This window comes from Chelonia mydas, chromosome 5 (genome assembly GCF_015237465.2).
Source record: "Chelonia mydas isolate rCheMyd1 chromosome 5, rCheMyd1.pri.v2, whole genome shotgun sequence".
NCBI lineage: Eukaryota > Metazoa > Chordata > Testudines > Cheloniidae > Chelonia > Chelonia mydas.
In genome coordinates this window covers 98,280,131-98,306,284 of record NC_051245.2, presented here as the reverse complement: position 1 = coordinate 98,306,284, position 26,154 = coordinate 98,280,131, and the positions used below count along the sequence as shown (strand labels likewise).

At 43.7% G+C, this 26,154-nt stretch overlaps 1 protein-coding gene across 1 annotated transcript in view; it reads right to left on the bottom strand.

Annotated features, from left to right (window-relative positions):
- Window positions 1–4,790: 4,790 nt before the first annotated feature.
- Window positions 4,791–26,154, bottom strand: part of DMRT1 (doublesex and mab-3 related transcription factor 1) — an 84,402-nt gene continuing 63,038 nt past the window's right edge. The window contains exon 5 of the mRNA XM_007065580.4: window positions 4,791–5,144. Coding sequence (XP_007065642.2) covers window positions 4,990–5,144 — 155 coding nt within the window. The 3' untranslated portion in view covers window positions 4,791–4,989. The remainder of the gene's footprint in view (window positions 5,145–26,154) is intronic.

Below are 26,154 nucleotides of genomic sequence, written 5' to 3'. Positions count from 1 at the left end.
AAAAACAATGCAATCAAACAAGTAAACTTTCGGTTGGCATTTAATTGCTTTAACTTTATCCCATTACTTCCATGCACCCAGGTAGCTTTGAAGCAATGTTAACACATCTAACTGATAGGCCACTAGAAATAGGGTCTGTGTAATAACGTGCAACTTTAAATACAGGCGAACTGGGGGTGACAATATAATATTGAGTGGTGTTGCCACTTGCTATACAAGGGATCAAGCAGGTTTCTCTCGTGCTGTTGGAGGAGTATCAAATCATGAAGAAACTCTTCCTAACGTGTGGAACTGGGCTACTTTTTAGATGAGACGTTCAGCCCTTTAAAAACCATTGCTCACTTGAGAGCTCGTGTGGGAGGATGTTTTGCACGTGTTTGACTAAAAAATGACTGCTTTAAATTAGCAAATTTGAAATCTAGTTCTTTGAACCACTTGCGAGAGGCTAAAAGCCCCATGGACCTTTGCGGCGTGGCTGCACTGCGTATCCTGCAACTTTCTTTTCATAAACGCTTTATCACTCTTTAAGCTTAAGCACTGTGGGTAAATACAGCATAGCTCCTAAAGAATAGTGCCTAGAATTAAAAACGCAGACAGGAAACATACTCCGACGCTCTACAGATTTACCTGGGGTACTGGAATGGTATCTCCTGTAGAAGTATTACCGGTCTTGTCAGATGTGCAGATGCTTAGGACACTTTAAACACTATCTAAATATATCTTTGGACAAACGATCAGACGGAATGATCGGGTGCTTTTCCCGCTTTTTACAATCTCCAAGGAAAAGCTGGCGTTTTGTTTTTAGAAAGCAAGTCGGTTAAAAAGAAAAACTTTTAATTAACACTAAAGGTGAGCCCTTCCCTTGATGAAAGGACACGTTCAAAGAGGGCGGAGACGGGGATTTTAGGACTTGCTTTTCGAAGGCAGCCCGAGAATGAGCGTGCGAATTTTTCCTTTCTTTGTTACTGTCAGAACCTGACGCTTATTCGAGTATGTTTTTACAAGCTGTATAGGCAATTCCCCCCCGTTTGAACTTTCCCGTTCATTAGCCTTCAGAACTAACTGCCAGGAGCGCTGCTGTGCAAAGCCAGGGTTTAATCACTTCTCTGGCGGAGTCCTCCAGCCGAAGGTGACAAGACGCCGGGATGCCCTTCGGGGTCCGATGCCGAGAGAAGGCGGCGAGCTGATAAAGTAACAAACCCCGCTGCTGAGTTGGTCCTTCAGGTGGATTGGGCCAATGGGCCCTTCCTTTCCAGGGGCTTCCCTACTGGGGCCCGATCCTGCTGCCAATGGTAAACTCTCATTGATTTAACCTGCAGCAGGCAGCCTGCCCTTAGGCTAAGCGCTTTCCCAGCAGTACCCCCGGGGCTCCAGGGGCAGTCTTCAGCACATCCACCAGGCTAGGGCATCCCCTGTTAACACTTAGATCCACTCTGCTGTCTCATGGGGCTCTGGCTGCTAACTAAGTCTTCTAGCCGTCCTTGGGCTACGTGGAGACTATCAGGGCTATTTAAGGCTGCTACCGTATTAGTCATTAAAAAGCGCAGCGGCATCAAGGATTCAATCCACCTACAGCCAGAAACGAACAACATCCAGTGCGAACATTGTTCCATCGGAACTAGCCGGTTTTTCCGCTCTGAAATTGATGCCTTAAGGGAGTTTAGTGGGTACTGTGCCCGTATACAGGCCTTACGGCCAAATTCTGCCCTCGGTTGGGACACGTGTGACCTCATTAAGTGAGAGCAGAGTTTATGCCCTGGGTAAACCAGTTGTGAGAGGGGCAGCATCTATCCCTCAAGAAGTTCATACATTTAAATAAAGATATCTGGGGAAAACTCACGGGCTCTGATCCTCAACTGGTATAAATTAGCGTCTTATTGGATATAAAATAGCCCCCTATTCTTATAGGGTGGACATTTGTTCACCAGTAGCATCCCTGAAAGAGAGGGGCCTGATTCTGGTCTCATTCCACTATAAATCAGGAGCAACTCTATTAGCGGAATGAATTTACATGGGTGTGAGATCAGATTCACCTCCAGTAAGCGGCTGTTAAAAATCAATTACTTCTGCGTTTGGTTAACTCTTGTCACCCTCTGACTAGACCAGCGCGTGCTGTGGAAGCTATCAAAAGAAGAAATCGGATCGTGAGCAAAACGGGTGCTGACGACCTGTAACTTTTAGGAAAAGTATCCAGGCCATTCTTACTGCATCTCTAACGCTACTGATCTCACTCTCTCTTTCTGTCTTAGCAAGAGGGGGGAGTTGGGAGGCGCCGAACAAATCAGTTTCAATTTGTCTTCACACAGTGCGCATCATCCCAATACAAGGGCGATCACATTAAGTGGAGCAGGGTTCATTTTTCAGTCTTCTGGCGTACTGCAGGAACATTGCAACAGAAACAGCACAGCGTACTTCTCGGGAGGTGGCTCAAAATTACTGTGAGCCAGGAGCAGTGGCAAAAAAAATGGCAGAACGGCCGATTTTCTGGGGATATTTTACTGAGCGGAAAACAAAAGCACCACCGTAGTGATTAATCTTCCCCTCGCTCCCCCAGAAATTGGTGCCTGAAAATCCGAGCGGGTTCCTTACTCTGCGAGGCATTTCATGAGCGGGGGTGCTTTACAATGTACACATCGTCCCTTCCAACAGGAGCTACAATTTTTAAAAGACGGTAGACTAAAGGACGCTAAATTCAGCTGCTCAGGCGGAATCCCTGGGACATTCCTTATGAGCAAAAAGAAAAGGAGGACTTGTGGCACCTTAGAGACTAACCAATTTATTTGAGCATAAGAAATTGGTTAGTCTCTAAGGTGCCACAAGTCCTCCTTTTCTTTTTGCGAATACAGACTAACACGGCTGCTCCTCTGAAACCATTCCTTATGAGCAGAATCCACGCACCGAGCCACTGACACGAGCAGCCCCCGGCTCCACTCGCGGGCACATCAGTAGAATTTCTACACCTTTGATTTAAAAAAACCCAAAACCCCACACCCCAACATTTCAGAGTATTGCTACTAATACCAATATGGCCACCCGCGGAGATTAACCTCTAAAGCAGTCACACAGCTGCGAGGCTTTTGAAGGGTATAACGGATTAGCCACCTAATCTCACCGAAACACGCCACGCCTGGAAAGGAGAAACTGCCCAGACGCGTCGTGTTGTGTTAAGGTCATAACCCCCTTCCCAGTTTACTGCACGGTGACTTCGCAGCGGTAAAAGTTCACGCGCCTGCTTGCATATTAAACATAACACACCGTCTTAGGACCAGTCCTGCCTTTGCTATTTGCTTTCCCTAGAGCGGGGGGAGTTGAGAGCACCCTCTATAAATTAGGAAAGGGTATTTTAATAACAGTTTAAGACTGACAAGAAAGGTGAAAAAGGAGTGAATCCTATCTCCCATCAGCGCTGCTGCAATTGCCTCTTTTACTATATAGCATTTTCAGAGCCAGTATTATTCTTTACCTGCCTTACACTATAACAGTGGGTCTGTCACACTAGCAACAGCGGAGGCAGAAGGGCACACAACCGCAATAGCAGGCTGACAAGTGTGATAAAATGATCTTCCTTAACTAAACTCGTAAAGCACTGGGCAATAAAACTCAATCTTCTGTAAAATCCAATTAAGTCATTATCTGACTGATTGTATCTTTAATTGAAAACAGAAGTGACAGTAAATTTCTGTGATATATCAGGATCAATCGATACCGCTATACGATTCAGCCTCAAGAAGTGATTTATAATGTCAAACCTATATAGGTAACTCCACATTATTCTCTCTAAAACCACTGGTGGATGAAATTAAGAGTAAGTGCATTTAATAAAAAACAAGATGGTCAGGTTATTGATTACAACAGATGGGGGTGAAATCAAATAGATGTTTTCAAAGCACAGAGCGAAGAAAATACAAGTAATTTCTTTTTTTCTGTTTAATACTGCTCACCAAATATACACACAAGAAAATTCAGTCATCAATAACATTTTTATTTTCAGGTACAGCTGCAACTACAGAGAACAATGAATTTTTCTAGACTAGTTTCATTTCAGGTTGGCTTCTGTAACACAAGGGGAGTATGCCATAAGCAATTTTAAACAAAATAATAAAACTAATCCATAGTAACTTTTAAAAAGACATTTACTTGCAATTTAGATTGCAATCTAATGCAATATGCTCAACTGTAATATGCAAAATGTTAATTTTACACCATTAATAGGTGTATAGTCAAAGTAGCATTATCCTATAAAGAACCTTCAAGAATGCTTCATAAAGATTATTTTTTAAAATACGATTTATCAGTCATCCTCTCTTGCTACTTGTGTAAAAAACAAAACAAAACAAAAAAAAACAGAAAAAGTGGTAGTTCTCTTAAGAAACTGACAATCACTTCTCTTTAGAATTCTTTATTTTGAATCGGTTCTGGAATTGACAGTCCATGAAGGCAAACAGTGGTTTTTTTCAGGGAGAGGAGGGGTGCTACAAAGTAAAGTTACAAAATATTTTGTATCTTAGCAAATTAATTTCTACCAAAAAAGAGAGAGAGCTGTGTCTATTCATCTTGCTTTCAGTCACTGGTTAGGGATTTAGCTTACTTGTTTTACATTATAGCATTCTTGTGTATGCAAACTGGAACCAAAACCCGCAAGGGTTCTAACATTTCATCTTAACTTTGATTATATTTTATTCATGCCACAATCCAGGACTTTAGTAAAGAATAGTTTACTGAGTGTGTACATTTAATAAAGAGAATTACTGCATTAACACAGAGTGCAGAATACCTAACCTGCACTGCAGTCTGTGAAGCTATAGTCCCTAAATTGTTATAGGAATGTAAGTCTTTGGTCATTATAATACGAGTCTGAAAAGAATAAACCAAACTTTTTTTCAAATGGTTACTTCAGCATCAGTCAATGCAAAACAGGCAAACAAACAACATTATAACAGAATGCACTTGCTCTCCTGAATAAAGTAGAGATGTGGGGCTGAATTTTGCTTATTCGCCATCTTCTATGACAGAATTAACAGTGAAGGTGCCAGACTCAGAGGCAGACTCACACTCCAGTACTCCTTTGGTGCTTTCAGTGCTGATAGGAGAGCTGCTGGAAAGGGAAATTAAGCCAGAATCTTGACTGCTGGGTGGTGAAAATACTGGAGAGGAAATAGAAGAGTGGGATATTAACAGATTAATTGGAACACCTGAGAGGATGGGACCCTAGGGAGGCACCCCTCCTTGCACACAACTACAGGCCCACAAACAGCATTAATAGTAATTTAGACACAATGGTAGATTTGGTTTCAATAAGCAAAGCTTTGGGGTCCTGTGTACTCCCCCTGCTGTGCTGGATAGGCCCAAATAACTCTTAGCCCAGGACAGAGGGTGGGGGAAAACAAATATATTTGGCAAACAGCCAAATGAGCACCTCTGCAACCTTTCGTTACAGCTTTCTGCAGTATTGGCATCTGTTGGGGATGCCAGTGTATTGGGACACAATCATCCCTCTACAAACACTGAGCCAAGAGAGAACCTACTGCTAGAGAATGGGAAAGAGATAAGGAACAAGGGTCTTGGGACATCTGCTGGTTTATGGCACTGTACCGCCTCTTCCTACTCCACCAAGGAGAAGACCCTGCCCTCCAATGGAAAGATGAGGTCCAGAGATAAGGGCTGGAGACTCCAAGAAGTCTACTTGGGATGCTGCCATGCTAATTTAGTTAGCAAGGGAGGCCCTCAGACACAACTGTATGGTGAGGGGTGCCACTAGAAACTCCTGAGCTGGAAGGAAATTTACATTTCCCAGGCTCCTATGTTGGATTTTCCTGCATGGCGAGAACACAACCTATTGTATAGCTATGGAAGTCAAGGAGCATGAACAGAGTCACATCTAAAACCAAGGGGCATGAGGGAAAAATAATGAGAGGGATTAATATAGTATTAAGCAATAAAATAAGAATTTAAGGAGCATGGGAATTAAAGCTGTAACTAAAACAGACATCCAGTCTCAAGAGCTAAGAATGCAACACACTTGAATTAAATATTAAGAATTTCAGAATATAGGGCTGGATTGGAAATATTTGCAACATTACAATTCACAGTAGATACAAAAACCAAGTAAAAGGGTCTCTGACCTTCTTAACCTTAGATGAGTTGAGATCCACCCACAGCACTCCCTTCCTGCCTAGCGAGAAGGTAATTAAGGGGAAGCTGCAGTGGTAATTTCTCTCCTCATTAACTTCCTGATTGGTTTCAAGCTCAGAATTCCATCGGGCTGCAGTTTGTCACCAATTCCAAATAGCCAATCGTTAATACTAATGTTTGTGTAACTAACTGCCAGCATCTGCCACGGCTTCTTGTACAACAATAATGGTGAAAGGGTAACATTAGTGCTCCTGTGTTAATTCAGATTCTGTTAATCAATAGGGAAATCTATGATGTAATTAGCAAAATGCATTGGTAGTTGAGTGTTAAGAGTCATTTTTAGAAAACTAAAACACAGCAGAAGCTGAATGGCCCCCTGACATGTTAACCATCAATACTTATTATGTTCTGAATTTTTAGGATTTAGTGGAGAATGTTCCCAGGCTGAGCTCTTTTAAAAAGGGAATACAGTTTACAATCATTGTTTTTTAGAAGCTATGATTAATCTAGAACAACCACACAAGAACAAGAAATGCAGTGTTAAAGTTTAAACTCCATCCTTAAACCACCCTGCTATGCCTAGGTAAGCAGTACCTACCGGGTCACTGAATGTTTGCAGACTTCTGAAATGTCTAGTAACTATGGAAGCTGAACTAAAGAGAATGGGCTGGATTTTGCCATCACGTACAGGAATGAAAATCCAGAGAAACTCCAATGAGTTTAGTGAAGGTAATCTGAAATACACTAGTGTGACTGGGAGCAGAATGTGGTCCCCTGTCTTTAGATACCTCTGAATTTTCCAGCTTCTGTGGGTTAATAGATATCTGATCACAGGGTTTCTTTTGCAGTTCAATTTCTTGTGTTTTGTTTTTATAGGATCATAATCATCAAAGAAGAAAAATATGCTATGGGCTTGGTCCTCTTTTCCTTTACACTTGTTATACAGTAGTGTTAATGCCATTAAGCCAAACTCTATGACAGTGTAAAACTGCCACCTCCGTTGACTTCTGCCCATTTATGCCATTAGAGAATTTGACACACTGAGTTACTCTCAATTTACTCTGGTGTACGTAAGAGGCAAGTTAGACTTTAGTTCTTTTGAGTTCATTATCCTGCAAGGACAGGATATAGAATCAGATTTTCTTCACGTTTGTCTTGTCCGATTACTCAGGGTCAGCAGTTCTTATTCCAAGGGTTCCTGCCAAGTACTCCTTTCACATTCTCTTTCAGGATCTTGAACAACTTTCTTCTGGGTCCTCCTTGTGGTCTTTGTCCTGTTACTGCTAGATCTTGTACTCTCCGGCCAACATATACCACATCTCAGTGTGACCCAACCATCTCAGTCAATATTCTCTGAACAATTCCATGATGGGGTTGACCTGCATCATGATTCCTACTGACTTTAATTGCATAGCCTATTTGTCTCGTCCTACCCAGCATCCACCTGAGCATTCTCATTTCAGCAGGGTGATATAATTGTTTGTCTTCTTCCTCATTACCCAGCGTTCTGACCTGTATGCCATAGCTGGCCTAATCATGGTCTTATACACTTTGCTCTTTGGTTTACTTAGCATAGTTTTATTAGAGAATTCACATCAATTTTCCCCAGCCATTCTTCATTCAATTCCTAACCTCCACAGTACCATCACAGCTGAATCTAGTTTTCTGAATTATTGCACAGATTTTAACTCTATACCATCCAGTTTTACTGGCTTCTCCTTATTCCTTTCAACAAAGTATCACATGTATTCTGTCTTTTGTCGGACATTTATGATGCAGGATATAGAACCAGATATGACACTGATCTAGTGTACAGAATAGTATGTATTATCACAGAATGAACCACATGTTAAATTAATCCTATATGTGATTAATTAGATTTTAAACTGAGACTACATTCTTTTCTTCACCTTTTGGCTAAGATCAAGCGTATTTAATATTAGTGGGAATACTGAAATAGGCAAAGGATGGCGTTGGAGGCATTTAGGCATCCTATGAATGCATATTAAAATTAGCATAGTGACATACAGATAAAAAGAACGTCTAACACTAGACCTGGTGCTGGTGACTGGTGCATCCTGATTCACAAAAATGCACTCCCCTCCTTGCTGGCCAACCTTTCACTTAGTCTGGTGCACAGATTTTCACAGTTCAGCTTTGTTTATCTAAAATGTTTTGAAGTGGGGTGTTTTTGTCACTTGGCTCGTGCCTAATACCAATTGGCGTTTGAATGAAATGAATCTTACAATACAAAATTATATCGAAATTATTCTATTCGAATTTTTGGACGCTATTTTATACATTCGGTCTTCTGTGTCCCCATTAAAGCAGGTGAATTCGGCAGATTGTGTTCACAGTACCAAGGCTAGCATCGAATGTTGGAGCGGTGCACTGTGGGTAGCTATCCCACAGTTCCCGCAGTCCCTGCCACCCATTGGAATCTGGGTTAAGCTCCCAGTGCATGATGGGGCTAAAACATTCTTGCAGGTGTTTCTGGGTGTGTGTCATCAGAAAGCTATGGCAGACAATCGTTTCGAGCCTTTTTGGTGTGCAAACGCCATACTGCTTTCAGCAGACAGTGCACCGCTGCTCTCCTGCTACTATGAACCCATCTCTCCAACTCAACTCTGCTCGGCCATCGTGAACCAAACAGCACAGCTTCCGCCGCCAACCCTGCTCTCCTGCCATTGCCACGCTTCCGAGCTTCTCCATGTTGTCTGTCCTGGGCTCCCACCTCCGTGAAAGCCACAGAAGACAACCATTTTCAGCCATTGTTCGGCTACCGTGAACCCAACAGCACAGCTTCCGCTGCCACTCTGCTCTCCTACGTTTTGCGCCCTTTTTCCAGGATTACCCATGCAGGCGCCATAGCCATGGAGCCCGATCAGCTCTCCGCTGCACTTTTGACCATTGTAAATACCTCGCACATTACCCAGCAGTATGTGCAGTACCTGCAAAACCAGGCGAGGAAGCGACGACAGCGCGATTGCTATAGTGATGAGGACATGGACACAGACAGCATGTGGCGATTGGGAGATCATGGTGCTGCTGGGCCAGGTTCATGCTGTGGAACGCCAATTCTGGGCCCAGGAAACAAGCACAGACTGGTGGGACCACATAGTGTTGCAGGTATGGGATGATTCCCAGTGGCTGAGAAACTTTCGTATGTGTAGGGCCACTTTCATGGAACTTTGTGACTTGCTGTCCCCTGCCCTGAAGCGCAAAGACACCAAAATGAGAGCAGCCCTCACAGTTGAGAAGCGAGTGGCCATAGCCCAGTGGAAGCTTGCAAGGCCCGACAGCTACCGGACAGTTGGAAATCAGTTTGGAGTGGGGAAATCTACTGTGGGGGCTGCTGTGCTGCAAGTAGCCAATGCAATCATTGACCAGCTGCTATCAAGGGTAGTGACTTTGGGAAATGTGCAGACCATTGTGGATGGCTTTAATGCGCTGGGGTTCCCTAACTGCGGCGGGGTGATAGACGGAACGCATATCCCTATCTTGGGACCGGAACACCGGGGTGGCCAGTCCATAAACCGCAAGGGGTACTTTTCCATGGTGCTGCAAGCACTGGTGGATCACAAGGGCCGTTTCACCGACATCAACGTGGGATGGCTGGGAAAGGTGCATGACGTTCACATCTTCAGGAACTCTGGTCTGTTTGAACAGCTGCAGGAAGGAACTTACTTCCCAGACCAGAAAATTACTGTTGGGGATGTTGAAATGTCTACAGTTATCCTCGGGGACCAAGAACCCCCCTTAATGCCAGGGCTCATGAAGCCGTACACAGGCACCCTGGACAGTAGTAAAGAGCAGTTCAACTATAGGCTGAGCAAGTGCAGAATGGTGGTAGAATGTGCATTTGGATGTTTGAAAGCATGCTGGTGCAGTTTACTGACTCGGTTAGATCTCAGCACAACCAATATTCCAACTGTAATTGCTGCTTGTTGTGTGCTCCACAATATCTGTGAGAGTAAGGGGGAGATGTTTATGGTGGGGTGGGAGGTTGAGGCAACTCACCTGGCAGCCAGTTTCACACAGCCAGGCAACAGGGCGATTAGAAGAGTGCAGCAGGGCGTGCTGCACATCAGAGAAGCTTTGAAAGCCAGTTTCATGACTGGCCAGGGTACGGTGTGAGAGTTGTGTTTGTTTCTCTTTAAGTTACCTGCCCCCAATATATATATGAAAGGACATAAAGTCACAATTGTTTAAAAACCATTCTTTATTATTTGTTGCACAAAACATTGAGAGAAATCAGAAGTTAGATGGGGGAGGGGGAGTATTGTGTTAGGGAGGTGGCGGAGGAGGGAGGGACAAGTCCAGAAACCAAATCAAAATTTAGGATATGCCAGCTTTCTGCTGCTTGTGCAATCCTCTGGGGTTGACTGCGTGGAACTGCGTGGGTCCCCGTAGTCCCCCTCCCGTTCTTGGGCATCTGGGTGAGGAGGCTATGGAACTTGGGGAGGAGGGAAGGCAGTTATTCAGGGGCTGCAGCGGCAGTCTGTGGTCTTGCTGCCTTTCCCGCATTAGATCCACCAATCAGCGGAGCATGTCAGTTTGCTCCCCCATGAGCTTGACCATAGCATCCTGCCTGCTCTCATCGCATGCCTCCTTCCTCTCTTCGTATTCATGTAACGCTCTACGCGACTCCGCAATTGTTTGCCTCCTCGCATTCAACTGGGCCCTATCAATGCAGGAGGACTGCATGAGCTCGGCAAACATGTCGTCCCGAGTTCGTTTTTTCCGCCTTCTAATCTGGACCAGCCTCTGGGACGGAGTAGATAGGGGCCGCGTTGAAACATTTGCACCTGCTGCAGGAGGAGAAAAAGGGAGGGTAGTATTTTAAAAGATACATTTTAGAGAACAAAGGGGACACTGTTTCTCAGTGAAACAGGCAATTCATAGTACACAGCACATGTTCTTTCTGTACAAGGTCGCATTTTGCCTCTTATACTGAAATGCCTGCCACTTTGGTGTGAGTAAGCCATCACATGCGGCCAGGCAACAGAATTCAGCTTGCAGGCAGCCTGCGGGCTCTCCGGGATGATCGCTTCACACAACACCCCCCCACACGCACACATTCACCCACTGCGGGGCTCCGATGAGGCTCTGAGCAGGGATGAGCCCTTTAAACTAAAGGCAAACAGCCCAGCGTAGCTCCGATGAGGCTCTGAGAAGGGATGAGCTCTTTACACTAAATGCAAACAGCCCAGCGTGGCTAGGTTTCCCCCCGCCCCCCACCGCGTGGCTCTGATCAAGGTCTCACTCACCAGAAGTGCCTTCTCCAGGGTCATGGTCCGGGAACATGCTTTGGAAGTAGGGGGACGCTATTGGCTCCAGCTTTAAGAATAGTTCGTGGCTGGGGGGGGGAAACAGATTCCCCACTTGCCGCCTGTGCACTGTCCTCCTCGTCCTCCTCTTCGTCCTCGAAAAACTCATCCTCCTCGCTCTGTGCTACTCCCCCCTTGAAGGTGTCCACAGACAGTAGTGGGGTAGTGGTGTTGTCACCCCCCATAATTGCATGCAGCTCACAGTAGAAGCGGCATGTATGGGGCTGTGACCCAGAGTGCACGTTTGCCTCCCTGGCTTTTTGGTACGCTTGCCTGAGCTCCTTGATTTTTGTACGACACTGCTCTGTGTCCCTGGAGTAGCCTCTTTCCGTCACGGCCCTGGAGACTTTAGCATACATATTTGCGTTCCTTTTTTTGGAACGTAGTTCTGCCATAACAGATTCATCTCCCCAACATGCAGTGAGATCCAGTACCTCCCATTCGGACCATGCTGGAGCTTGGCTGCGAATCCGGGATTGCGTGGTCTCTTGAGATGGTGGACTATGCATGGTTGCCTGTGATGGTGGACTGTGCTGATGGTCACCTGTGCTGATGGTGACCAAACAGGAAATTCAAAAGTTCCTGAGGATTTTACTGCCTACCTGGCTAGTGCATCAGAGTTCAGAATGTTGTCCAGAGCAGTCACAAGGGAGCATTCTGGGATAGCTCCCAGAGGCCAATATCGTCAAGTTGCATCCACAATACCTGTAACCCGGAACTGCGATCTCGATTTTAGCGCTACTCCACTTGCTGAGGTGGAGTACAGCAATCGTAGTAAAGAGCCCTTTAAATTGAAAAAACTGGTTTGGTCATGTGGACGGAACCAGTTTTATTTCGAGGTAACTCAGCTAATTCAGAAATAACCGCGTACTGTAGACCAGGCCTTAGCCAGCTAGCCTTCAAACATGTAGGCTAGAGGAAGCAATTGGAGGAACTGGCAGAGGTTATTTCAGCTCCCTTGTTGGAGAGATTTCGGAGGAACAGCCGTGTTAGTCTGTATTCGCAAAAAGAAAAGGAGTACTTGTGGCTCCTTAGAGACTAACCAATTTATTTGTGCATAAGCTTTCATGAGCTACAGCTCACTTCGTCGGATGCATACTGTGGAAAATACAGAAGATGTTTTTATACACACAGACCATGAAAAAATGGGTGTTTATCACTACAAAAGGTTTTCTCTCCCCCCACCTCACTCTCCTGCTGGTAATAGCTTATCTAAAGTGATCACTCTCCTTACGATGTGTATGATAATCAAGGTGGGCCATTTCCAGCACAAATCCAGGTCCCCCCCCCCCCCCAAAAAAACCCACTCTCCTGTTGGTAATAGCTTATCTAAAGAGTGATCACTCTCCTTACAATGTGTATGATAATCAAGGTGGGCCATTTCCAGCACAAATCCAGGGTTTAACAAGAACGTCTGAGGAACAGTGAGGGGGGGGAAGGAATAAACAAGGGGAAATAGATTACTTTTTATAATGAATCAACCATTCCCAGTCTCTATTCAAGCCTAAGTTAATTGTATCCAATTTGCAAATTAATTCCAATTCAGCAATCTCTCTTTGGAGTCTGTTTCCGAAGTTTTTCTGTTGTAATATCGCAACTTTCATGTCTGTAATCGCGTGATCAGGGAGATTGAAGTGTTCTCCGACTGGTTTACGAATGTTATAATTCTTGACATCTGATTTGTGTCCAATCTCCCTGGTCACGCGATTACAGACATGAAAGTTGCGATATTACAACAGAAAAACTTTGGAAACAGACTCCAAAGAGAGATTGTTGAATTGGAATTAATTTGCAAATTGGATACAATTAACTTAGGCTTGAATAGAGACTGGGAATGGTTGATTCATTATAAAAAGTAACCTATTTCCCTTTGTTTATTCCTTCCCCCCCACCCCCAACTGTTCCTCAGACATTCTTGTTAAACCCTGGATTTGTGCTGGAAATGGCCCACCTTGATTATCATACACATTGTAAGGAGAGTGATCACTTTAGATAAGCTATTACCAGCAGGAGAGTGGGGTGAGGGGAGAGAAAACCTTTTGTCGTGATAAACACCCATTTTTTCATGGTCTGTGTGTATAAAAACATCTTTTGTATTTTCCACAGTATGCATCCGATGAAGTGAGCTGTAGCTCACAAAAGCTTATGCTCAAATAAATTGGTTAGTCTCTAAGGTGCCACAAGTACTCCTTTTCTTCTTGTTGGAGAGAGTAAGCTTACTTTTAGTGACACAGGTTCACAACCTGGTTATTCTGTTGGATGCTCAGCTAGTTCTGGATGACCAGGTCCTAACAGCCATGACTGCTTTCTATCATTTATACTCATCCAGAAAGCTGAACCCTTTTCTTTAGGATGAAAAACTTGTTACAAATGATCCTTGCCTTTGTTACCTTGAAATGGTATTACTGCAATGCCCACTAGATAGATTTACACCTGAAAACCAATGGCAACTTCAACTGGTGTGGAATGTAGTGGCTTGCTCATTTAGAGATGCTTTTTGCAAGGGGCACAACATATAATCATAGAATATTAGGGTTGGAAGAAACCTCAGAAGGTCATCTAGTCCAAGCCCCTGCTCAAAGCAGGACCAACACCAACTAAATCATCCCAGCCATGGCTTTGTCAAGCCGGGCCTTAAAAACCTCTAAGGTTTTTTTGCACCTGTGCTCCAGGAACTACACTAGCTTCCAATTTGTTGTTGAGTGCCATATAAGGTCTTGATTTTGACCCATGGTTTGGTAAAATCTGACTACTTGTGAAAATGCTTCTCTCCTCACAGGATACCTGGCAGATGATGTAAGTTGAGATGCTCCTCCGGTTTAAACAGGGATGATTGGTCAGGGATCAGCCCTTGATTTTAAAACTTGGTTGCCTCCCTCCTTGTTCCAGAAGAGCCCAGGACATGTTGTAAGGAACACCTATTTTCCCAGACTCTGGAGAAGCACATGAGTTATGAAGGGAGTAACTAAGTTAAGGGGGATACATTTTTGTTTATTCCTGAATAGCTGAATGGGTGAGATGTTTATTTGATAGGATTTGTAAATAGTTTTAGTGGTCATGTGCCCAGAATGATGGAGAGGCCCCATTTTTAAATACTGAAATCCATAAATTTCAATGACAAACTTTCAGAAAGTTTCCAAAAAAATCTCATCCTATCCCTGTTGTGGTAAATGTTAAAAAAACAGTAGGTATTAAAGCTCTATCTAAGTTTTATTGCATATTAACCCATATTTGCAAACACCTGGAATTCTAAACAAACTAAGACTAAAATTTTTCAGACATGGGTGCCTAAAGCTAGGCATTGAAAACCGTATCTAAACACTACATAGAAGTGGTCTGATTTTGAGTGAGATCAACGGTGCAGATGCTCAGTACTTTTGGAAATCAGGCTGTTTACGTTGATGCCTAAATGTGGTTTAGGTGTCTAACTTTAGTCATAGAGGTTTGACAGATGTTGGTCTTAGCAGCACATAGTTACTGTCCTTGGCACATGACAAAGCTTCCAGAGGCCCAGTCCTGTATTCCTTTTCTCAGGCAAATACCCCCTGAAGTCAGTGAAGTCAATGAGATATTTTGCTCAAGCAAGGAGGGCAGGACAAGTGCACTGATGTTAATGGGAAATGCAAACAAGGTCTGTGAGCTGTACACAGCCTTAAGATTAAGAGTCAGCAAAATAGAAACCTACATTTCACTGCTGTTCTATTAAAGATCCAATAGCAGAAATGTCTAAGTCCACCGTGTTCAAAGAAGCAGACCTATGGTGTCTTTCATCAAAGCTTTAATTTTAAGATGTGGCTGATTTCACAATCCTCATACACCTGAGTATTCCTTACTCACGACATGTGAAAGGATTACTTGTGTGACTAAGGGTTGCAGATAGGGCCCTGACTTGTTGGTTTTTTTAGAGCATTCCTATATCTAATCACCTTTATTCCTAGGAGAGAACCCATATATTTTATACCAGCTAAACATGAGGATTCAGCGAAGACCACATTAAAAAAAAAAAGGTGTGTGTCGCGGGGGGAACCCAACCTCAAAAACAAAACCTTAGATTTTCTAACACTGTAAAGAGCACTGACTTGACTTGAGTGATCCCCTGGAACTCAATGGACTGGAAAGAATAATACACTTCCACTGATGTGAGAAACCAGAAAAACATTCATGCTTGAAAAGTAAATTTTCCCTGCGTTTACATTTTAAAAACCATTAAACTCTCAATAAGAAGCCATTTTTAAGATTTAAACTTGAGCGACACAAGCCATTTATGAACTCTTTCACCCTCTTGTTCAGGGAGGAGGCAAATCAGCAGACCAGCCTCACTTGCTATCAAGGTGCAAGAGCTTTTTTCACTGTGCAAATAAATGCGCAAGCACCAGCTGCAAGGCTGGTGAGCATGGAAAGGGGAAGAGCCAGTCTGATGCTGGGTCCCTCTCAGCATCTAGGCACAAACACAGCATGCTTGGGGCTGTGTGAGGGTGCAGGCGTGGAAGCAGACTGCAGTGGCTCTATATGCCATGTTCTTCTCTGAACCCAGCAGATTCTCTTCTTGTAAATACTATGGAAGTTAATGCTGCTTGAGGAAGCATTAAGTTCTGCTCTGTGAGCCCCACAAGAAGGATCACAAGGTGCAGATATAACCAAGAAACCAATGGCGGTACTGCCACCTAGCCAGCCCCGCTGCCAGTGGTACCATTCCAGCCAGGCACCTCAGGAACTGGGGAGCTGGAGCCAACACTCTCCAGATTATTAATGATTATTATTTATTAATTATTTGTATTACCAGAGTCCTAAGAGCCCCAGTCGTGGATCAAGACCGCATTGTGCTAGGCACTGTACAAAGCACAAAAAGGCCTCAAAGAATTTATACTGAACACAATAGACAGATGGGGGAGTACAACATTGGTCAGCATGATAAGTTGCAGTCTCCGCACACAAGCAGTCTACCCTCGGTCAAGCTTTTTGTAGGGATCAAATCACAGGAGAGTTTTAATGAGGATTCTGAAGGAGGAGAATGTGTTAGTTTTGCAGCTGTTCACAGGGAGCTTCTCCCAAATGTGTGGGGCAGCGGAGGAGAAAGCACAGAGGTGCTTGTTTGAAAATGTAACTAGTGAGCAATCAAGGCTGGCATCGTGGGAAATCAGAGGTGATCATCAACAGTGTGATAGCAAATGAGAAATAGTAGGTAGAGCAGGGATAGGCTGAGAAGGGCCTTAAAAGTGAAGCCAAGCAGCTTATGTTTGATGCAATAGAGAAGGGGGAGCCAGGGGTGGGGTGGCAGGGTCAAAGCAATGGGGTAGGACAATGTTCTTTGCAGCTGTGATGCTGGCAGACCAGGTGCCAGTTCATTGCAAGGCCCCTAGGTCTCACATGATCACTGACAAATACACAGCTGGAACCAGTCTCGCTTGCCTGTGTGTTAGTTTTGTTAAAATAGGTATTAGAATTACAAGAATGTGGTTAGTATTTAGACTTTGATGCATGCAGCAACTTACAAGTATATCATAATCTCACTTATAACATCTGTATCCCATGTTATAAGGTAAATATTTAAATGTTTCTGCTGTAACTCTAAGTCACTAGACAGGGGAAAGCACTCCCAAGTGTGAAATAATATTAGTCTCCAACAGGTGGTTATCTCCTGCCCCACAAAGAAAGCCCAGCAACTCCAGACAAACTATTGTAGAACATCGGAGGACAAGACACTGTTAATTGCTAATGTCCACACACACCGTCACTCACCCAGCCAGTGAAGAGGAGACATGAAAGTGAATGATCTCCCATCAGCTGAACTGACAGCTCAGAGAATGAGAATGGGACAAAAACCCCTAACAGGAAAAAAACACCCTCTCTTATGTTGCTTGGACTTTCAAGGGGGAGGTTTTCTAGGCATAAGCAAACGATCCTGTGTTTAGCCTGGGTTAGCCCTAAGGGACATACAGAGCTTGCTTATTATAGACGCTTCTATTACCTTTTGAAACTTAACGGACAGCAACTCATTTGTGTGAGTTATGTTCACCTGATTTAACCTTGTAAATAACTTATTTCCTTTTCCTAATTAATAGATCTTTAGATAGTTTATTATAGGATTGGCTACAAGTGTTATCTTTGGTGTGAGATCTAAGGTGCAACTGACTTGGGGTAAGTGACTGGTCCTTTGGACCTGGAAGTAATCTGAATATTATGGTGATTTTTGGTGTAAGGGATCATCTGTCACAAAGGCAAGCTTACCTGGGTGGCAAGATAGGGGGGCTATCTATGACTCCATGTTAAGGCTGTTACAGTGCTTGAGGACTTAACACTTGATAATTGGTTGGGGAAATCTAAGTATAGAGCTCACAGCCAATTTAGGGAGTGTGCCCTGCTTCTTCAAAGTCTGCCCTGAGGTTGGTACTCACGCTCCTGAGCAGCTGTAGACAGTCACAGCAGCAGCATCCTGAATGGGTATGAGTGGGGCAAGAGTGTACTTGCCAAAGCCAGGTATTGCACTAATTGAGATGCAAGATGACAGCCTGGCTGAGAGTTTTAGCTCCGTGGATGGATCAGAAAGGCTATACCTTAGAGATTTTACGCAGACTGGACCTGCAAGACTTAGATGTAGCCTGGATGTGAGGACCTAGAGAGAGGTCCAGGTCAAAGCTGACACCCAGGTTACAGGCTTGAGTGACAGGCAGAATGATGGTGTTGTCAAGAGCGACTGAGAAAGGAGGTAGAGGGGAGGGTTTGACATGGCAGAGGATTTAGAGCTTGTCCACAAAGAGAAAGTTGTTCAGGAAAATTATTCAGAATTAGGTGTGATTTTTGAAGTGGATTAGTTAAACCACATTAAAACCCCATGCGAACGCCCTCATTCGGAATTAAAATGGCCCACTTTAATTCTGAAAAACAATGTCCACATAAGGATTTAATGCAGTTCCACTAATCTGATCCACTTCAAATTCACACCTTTAGTTAATTCTGAATAACTTTCCCGGATACCCCAGTGTAGACAAGCCCTTAGCAATGTTCTAGCCATGTTAAGCTTGAGACGATGGCTAGAGATTCACAAAGATGTCAGAAAGGCAGGCCAAGATTCTAGTTTGAGCAGAAGGAAACAGGTATGAAATAGAGACATAGATCTGTAAGTCAGCAGCATAGAAGTGGTAGCTGAAGTTGTGTTTGCGGGTAAGATTACCCAGAGATAAAGTACAGAGAGAGAAGAAGCGGAGCAAGCAAGGACAGAGCCTGTGGAAACAGTACAGGAAGTTGGAGGGCAGATGAGGAAGATCCTCGGAAGGACTGATCAGAGAGACAGGAGGAGAACCAGGAGAGGACAGAGTCATGGAAGCTAAGGGAGGACACGATTTTGTGAGGAGGAGCACGGTTGCCTGTGACAGACCATGGCTGACGGGTCAAGGAGGATGAGGATGGCATACTGGCTCTGAGCTTTAGCTATGAAAAGGTGATTAGAGACTTTAGTGAGTGGTTTCAGTGGAGTGAAAGGGGCGGAAGCTGGATTGGAGTGAGTCTAGGATGGAATTGGAGGAAAGGAAATCCAGATAGCGATTGTACAAGGCACATTCAATGAGTTTACCTGGCTAGGTAAAACACCACAGGTAAAACCTTTAAAAGCATATTAGATGTTTATGGTCAAGTCTAAGGTCCTTGGGGAAACCGAAGGTTGATCACAACCAGCTAACACATTTTAAAAGGTTTTACACTGTGTCTACACTTGGGGTAAGTTTTACCTACCACATTTTCAAACATGAGCTCTTTTGTCATGTAGATAGCACCTCATTTACCCCACCTGTAAAATGAAGGGCTTGCTTGCCTTCTAAGTTAGGGGTAAAGGCCTTGTTCAGTAATAATGGCTGTGAAATGCACAGACTTAATCCCAGTTTGTGGAAGAGCTGAGCGTTATGGTCTCCTCATGGCTCCCAACCCAGCACTCCTTCCCACAGGATCAAAGGAGCAGCTGCTGCTCCTGCAGTATCCTGTCTGGAGGTCAAGCTCTGTAGGGTCAGGACCATGCGTAGTGTTGCAGATGGAAGGACTGTGAGCCTGGGACCATGTTCAGTGCAGATGAAATATACTGAGGGTTGTTTTTTTTTTTAGAGGCTTGCTGCTAAAATCGATTGAATATATGCCTATGGTGATTTTCAGAGGCTGCTAACTCAGCCAACTCTTAACTGATTTTTATGGGAAGAGCAAAAGGCATTTTCCCCTGCTGAATTTCTAGTTTCTGCTCCGAACCATGGAAATGCTAGAGATCTTCAGAAAAATGGATGGAATTAAAAAAAAAAATTATCAAAGCTACCTATTTTTCCCAAACTTCTTTCTTAGAGCATGGAACCATTTTTGCTGAAGCTTTCAAAAATACTCATCCTGACACAGACAGGAAGTATGAACATTTTAAGTCCAACTGGCCAACAATACTTACGACTCATTAGTAATAAGTATAAAATGTGTATGCATCTTTAGCACCTACATTTCCATCTGCCTCCTGCTGCAGGAGTGAAGCCCAGTTGCTTGAACTATAAGTAATCTGTGATCTTTAGGGAAAATGTTCATTGGTTACATATTTTCAAGGCTCCCTTTGAAAGGAAAAGAACAGGAAACTTAATTTTTAAAAGAACTGAGGTTCTTCTCCTTTGTATTTCTGGCTCTCCCATATGAGAGGCTCTGAAAGTACATGCTCACTTGTTCACATTATTCCACACTGCCTTCCCCGAACTAACCCATTAGGCTACTACACCCTCCTCCTTCAAATCTCTGCTGTTAAAGATGGCTCAGGGGGTAGACGGGGTTAGTGGGCACTTATATATATAGACTGTATCCCTACCCTCCCATCCTTGTTGTCACCTTAGACCCTAATCCTGCAATGAGTTCCACACAGCCACATTGTTGCACCAACAATGCCTCCCTGAACTCAAGAGAGTCCACTTGCAAGGAGCTCATTGCCAGGTCAGGGTCTCAGATTGCACGTTCTTCGGAGGAGTCATTTAGACTTCCTACGTGTTTGTACAACATCTAGCACAGTGGGCCCTGAGCCGAACAGACCACTGGATGTTAATATCCTATAACTATTAAATAATGACAATAATCCAAAACTGTGATAGGGTCCTGCCACTGGAACACATTAGACCCAATGTGCCATTCAATCATTACTTACTCTTAAAACTTTTCCTGATCAATCCACTTCAATATCTGTTTTATGTTGACTCAATACTGAAATGTTTAAAGTTAAAATAAAAATGAAGGAAGAAAAGCAAATTGTGACACTTTCCTTTTCATCTATATCTTAATACAACATAATGTAGCGCTAAAGATTTGCACAGATACACATTACCGCTGATGAAAATTTCATAAACAATACCTATGGCTCATCTCCCGTATAATGACAGGCCTCAACATTTGGAAACAAAATCATGTCCAGTGCATGACACGTAACACATATCCACTATTTCACAATAGAATCCTTTTCCGCTATCAAACTCCTGCCTTTCTCACTAACATGTAAAGTAATTAGGATTATTTTAGATGCCCAGTTTGGCAAGCTCATTGTGTACTTTCCAACAGCATTAATTCTTGGCATTCAGAACAAGGGATAAAAGGTGAAGATATGAATGGATCTTTATTCAACCTGATCTATCATGGATTATCTCATTCTTTTCTAGTTCAGGCTTGTACTCTCAGTGAAATGGAAGGCGGGGCTATAACTGCAGAAATCAGAAACCAAGGGAAAGATCTTCACTTGTTAAACTCTCCACATCCCCTGACTTTCAAAGATTATTTTTAAGGGAATTTAAACAATTAAACAAGGCTCCCCTCCCCCACACTTACAGGTAGGGAAGAGAGAAGAACTTCCAGATTATGCCTTCTTTGCAAATCCCACTCAAAACAAACTCTAGACATCAATTCCAAAGCAGGAATATAGCATCTTTAAGGTGCCAGGTGATTGCTCTGCGTATTGCAGAGATGATTTAAGTGTCACTTTTAAAAACAGTGTTCTACCCTATCTGAAACAGACAAACTAAAATTTGAAGTTTAACCTGTGGCAGCTAAGCCACAGCCCAGTGCTGGGAACAGTGTGGAACTGCCCCATCCCAGTCAAAGCTCCAGGAAGCACAAGAGTGTCCTTGCTCTAAATTATCTAGGGACATAGCAAGGAACATGGGGCTGGATCCTCAGCTGGTATAAACTGGCAAGCCCCACTGAAGTCAACCAATATACACCAACCGAGGATATGACCCGTAGTATGAAAAGTGGATGGCTACTCAACCTCTTGTATAAAATATTTGCCAGCCTCTGCAATTCTGCAAGAGCCAGATTCTCAGCAGGTATACAATGGCATAGTTCCATTGAAGTCCCCTGATTTATATCAGCTGAAAATCTGGCCGCTAATGCTTTCTGCAAATAGATACACTTTGCAACTGAGTTCTCATTTCAGACATGTTCCACCCTTTTTGCAAGTTACAAAGCAAGATTCACTCCAAACTGAAATTTGAACCTTTTGACAGAGTGGGCATTTATCTTTATCATCACCATCCATCAGACTTTGCATTTCCATAACACCTTCCCATCTGATGATCTCCAAGCAGAGACAATTCAGTGTCACAAAAATGCTATGAGCTCGGTTTGATGTTAGCATGGTTCTCAACTTTACAGAAAGGAAACAAAAGACTCAGAAAAGACTTAAGAGACTCGCTTTAGGTCACACAGAAAGAGTCTGCAGAGATGGAAAGTGAATCCAGGTCTCTTGATTCCCAAGCCTATGCCTCAACCAGTTAGCGTATACACATAGTATATTGAAACTCAGAAAGTCCAGGGCTAACTCCCAGTAGGAGTAGTGTCCTGGGTCACTGATTTTCAAAAGATGAGCAGGAAACAGTGCCAATACCAAGGAATTTGTGCACTGAATCAGTTTTTGGAACGGTTTTCTTATTTTTGGTAACTAAGGGCTACATTTAAGTAAATAAATAAGCCTAAAATATGAGTGTCTGCACACACAGGTCATTTCTTATGCAAAACGTGTAACTGTCCAGGGAGCTTTGAGCTCATGGCTAAGTACTGCTGGCTTGCCGGACTAATGTCAAGGTTGAGGCCTCACAGAGTGTTACTTGCGCCGCATCTCTGGAGTGCTGATCTGCTACCAGGCACAAGTTTCTCTGACTGAGGCGCTGGACGGATATCAGGGTTCAGACTTCTCTGACGGCACCAGCTCAGCTGCATTAGCAAGCTGGTCTGATGGTAAGTCACAGGCCTGTGTCCCAGCCCCTCTGGACGGCTGCGATGATACGTGGGCAGCCATCCAGAGAAGCTACTGGCTCAACACTTCATTTTCAGGGCTTAAATCAAGTTACAAGCTTCTCGGAGAACACTGGCTAGGGGATTCTAGCCTGCTGGGATCAGGGTGACCAGACGCCCAATTTTATAGGGACAGTCCCGATATTTGAGGATTTTTCTTATATAGGTGCCTATTACCCCCACACTCTGTCCTGATTTTTCATACTTGCTATCTGGTCACCCTAGCTGGGATGGAATCACAGGACGGACCTTCATGATGTCATTGGCTCAGCAGCTCTAGTCTGGCGGTCTGGGCTGGCGGAGTAAGACTGCTGCACTCTCTGCACAGTCAGTCGGAGACCTGGTGCAGGCAGCATAGGAAACAGAGGGCTCCTTGTCTAAGGAAGCCTTTTCAGGCCCAAAATTCGTAAGAAGAGAGCCAAGGCAACATCCAGGCAGCTGCAGGCTGCCTGTTGGGCTTATGATCCCCTGTGAGGCAGGAATGAAACTGAGAAACTTGAGCAGGAACGTCCTAGAGGGTGCAGAAATTCTACAACTTGGTTGGCTGTCGATCCTGGCTGTCTGGGCAAGGAGGGAAGAAACCAGGGTGCAGCAGCAGACTCAGTCACAGACTTGTGAATTGATGCTACCCTTTTAAATCTATAAAGCAAAAGTAAAAGAGCTTATTGTATGCAAAGAGTAATCAAACAGCTCGGCTCTTTCATGCTTAACTAAGTAGCTAATTTCAGAAAATACCAGCTCAAGGCGAAGTCCCATCTTACACAGCTTAAAGATTTCTGTACATGATTTGCAAGCTTTTGGAAATCAAAAGGATACCTATCAACTAAATAAAATCCCAGATACAATTAAAATGATCTGTTAAGACAGAAACAATAGATTTTTACTTGCAGGAATAGATTTATTCTTTTTTAAATGTTGTCATAATATAGACTTCTATGCTGAGAAGAGACAGACCCAGGACCTGATCCCGCACTACTGCAGGCAAAGGGAGTCTTTGTGTGGTATCACCAATGACTGTGGTCAGAATTTAAAGCTGGGGGAAAAAAAGAATAACCCTGATCAGTTATCAATTAAAACAGGAATGACTTTATAGTTTAAAATCACCAAAGACTCTAAAATGACTTAATATTACTAGAGTACTTCCATACTTTAAATATTAACTTCAATTTGGAAGCAAGTCAAGCAGCTTTGTAGTATAGCAGTTCAATAAGTATTGATCAAGCTATACACCAAAAATGGACAGTACATTTTAAAAAGTGTTTTAAAAGGGTAAGAATGTTGCTGTTTATGAGACTCATACCCTCAGATGTTTAGGAATCCCTTCAGTGACATCATTAAAATAAGGACAAAAACTGAACTAAAAAGATCTTTGATTTAGTCAAACAAATAACATGAAGTTTTATACAGCAATAGTCATATGACAGACCCACTGTGTTATATTTATATTTATTTCTGCTGACACCATCGTAGCATTAGAGAGAGAAAGAGAGAGAAATGCTGATGTGCACTGAAGACTTTTTCTACTTAAAGATTAACTGCCAAGCTTTTGCTGAAGACATGCAAAAAACTCTGTTTAAAAGCTCAAATTAGTACAAAATATAGGTGATGCTTCAGGCCCGATTCTGACACCGTTACTCCCATTGAGCGGTATCCTACTACACAAGCAGTCACACCAATTTCAACAGGATTACTCCTGGAATAAAATGTTCCTCAGCCTCCTAAAACACAGGCTTTTGACAGTTTTCCTGGTTCAGACTAAGTCCCATTTTCAAAAGCAACTGAGGGCATGGCTACACTTGCAGATGTAGAGCACTATGAATTAAACCAGCCTTCGCAGAGCACAGTAGGGAAAGCACTGCAGCGTATCCACACTGACAGCTACAAGCGCACTGACGTGGCCACATTTGCAGCACTTGCAGCAGCATTGGGAGCGGTGCATTATGGGCAGCTATCCCAGCATGCAAGTGACTGCAACGTGCTTTTCAAATGGGGTGGGGTGGAGTGTGACAGGGAGTGTGTTGTGTGTATGTGGGTGGAGAGAGAGTGGGTTTTTGGGGGGCTGAGAGCATGTCAGCATGCTGTCCTGTAAGTTCAGACAGCAGCAGACTCCCCTCCCTCTCCCCCGCCTCTCTCTCACACACACACAATTCCACACTAATGGTTGCTTTGTCTCGGAGCAGATAAGCAGCCAGCCGGCTGTCAGAAACAGAGCTTTCAAAGGGTGTATCCGCATTCCTACAGTGATTCAAAAACAATGACAAGAGTGGCCACTTGACTTAAGGGGATTAGGGGACGTTTCCGGAGGCTGATCAGAGAGCAGTAATGCAACCCCTCGTCCACACTGGCACCACGGTGCTCCAGCGGGGGTGCAGCAAACGTTATTCCACTGGCCGAGGTGGAGTACCAGCAGCGCTGTAGCCGCGGAGTCAGAGCGCTCTACGTGCCTTGCCAGTGTGGACAGGAAGTAAGCTAGTGCGCCTGGGGCTCCTTTATTGCACTGTAACTCGCAAGTGTAGCCAAGCCCTGAGATACTTTGTATACTTTGGCACCTAAATCCAACATTTAGATGCCAGTGAGATCCTCCAAATCTCCACTCAGCTGCCACCTATGTTTAATCACATCTAAGTTGATGCTGGTAGAGTCCTCATGATGCCTTCATTTTTGCAAAACTACTAAAATCCTGATCATGCAAGCTGCTCTGTGGTAGTGATGAGCCAAGCAGTTAGGAGGTAGGAGACCTAGGTTTGAATCCCTGCTCTGCATGCCCCTCTTCCTAGCCCCCCATTTTGTCACGAGAAAGGACTGATCTGTCCTGGATGCCTAATTCCAGGAGAGGGTTCACAGTTGTGAATGCTGAGTAGAGGGAGGCACCTTCATTTGGCCCTGAGAGAGGTGGGTTTTAGGCCTGCACCTTTCCTTTGCATTCCTACTGGCTAGGTTAGTTGGCTCCCCAACTAGCTTGCTGACTTCTGTGAATCCCATTCTTAGGCAGCTAACTTTCTCCTTGCATTATATAGGGAGCCTGCATGCCTAATTCAGGATTCCACTGACAGAAAAGTGCCTAAAAGTTTGGTATTTTAAGCTGAGCACTGTAGTACTTAAGTCCCTTTGTGAATCTAGCCTTTAGGCTCTGACCCTCAAGTATATTTATGAACTCTTTGGATATAACAACACTGCAAACTATTAGGAACCTAAGTCACTTAAGGACCTGACTAGGAATATTAGGGGATCTAAATTTGACTCAAAATTGAACTGTTATTGAAACATGCTTTTATGCAATCAATAGTCAATAGAAATGTTATCACACTTAAACAAAATCCAGTAAAAACCATTGTTTTGGAGGGGAAAAACACCTCTTCCTGCAGTGACTGAAAACAAAACCTCAAAGTACTGAAAAAGAACTTGAAGG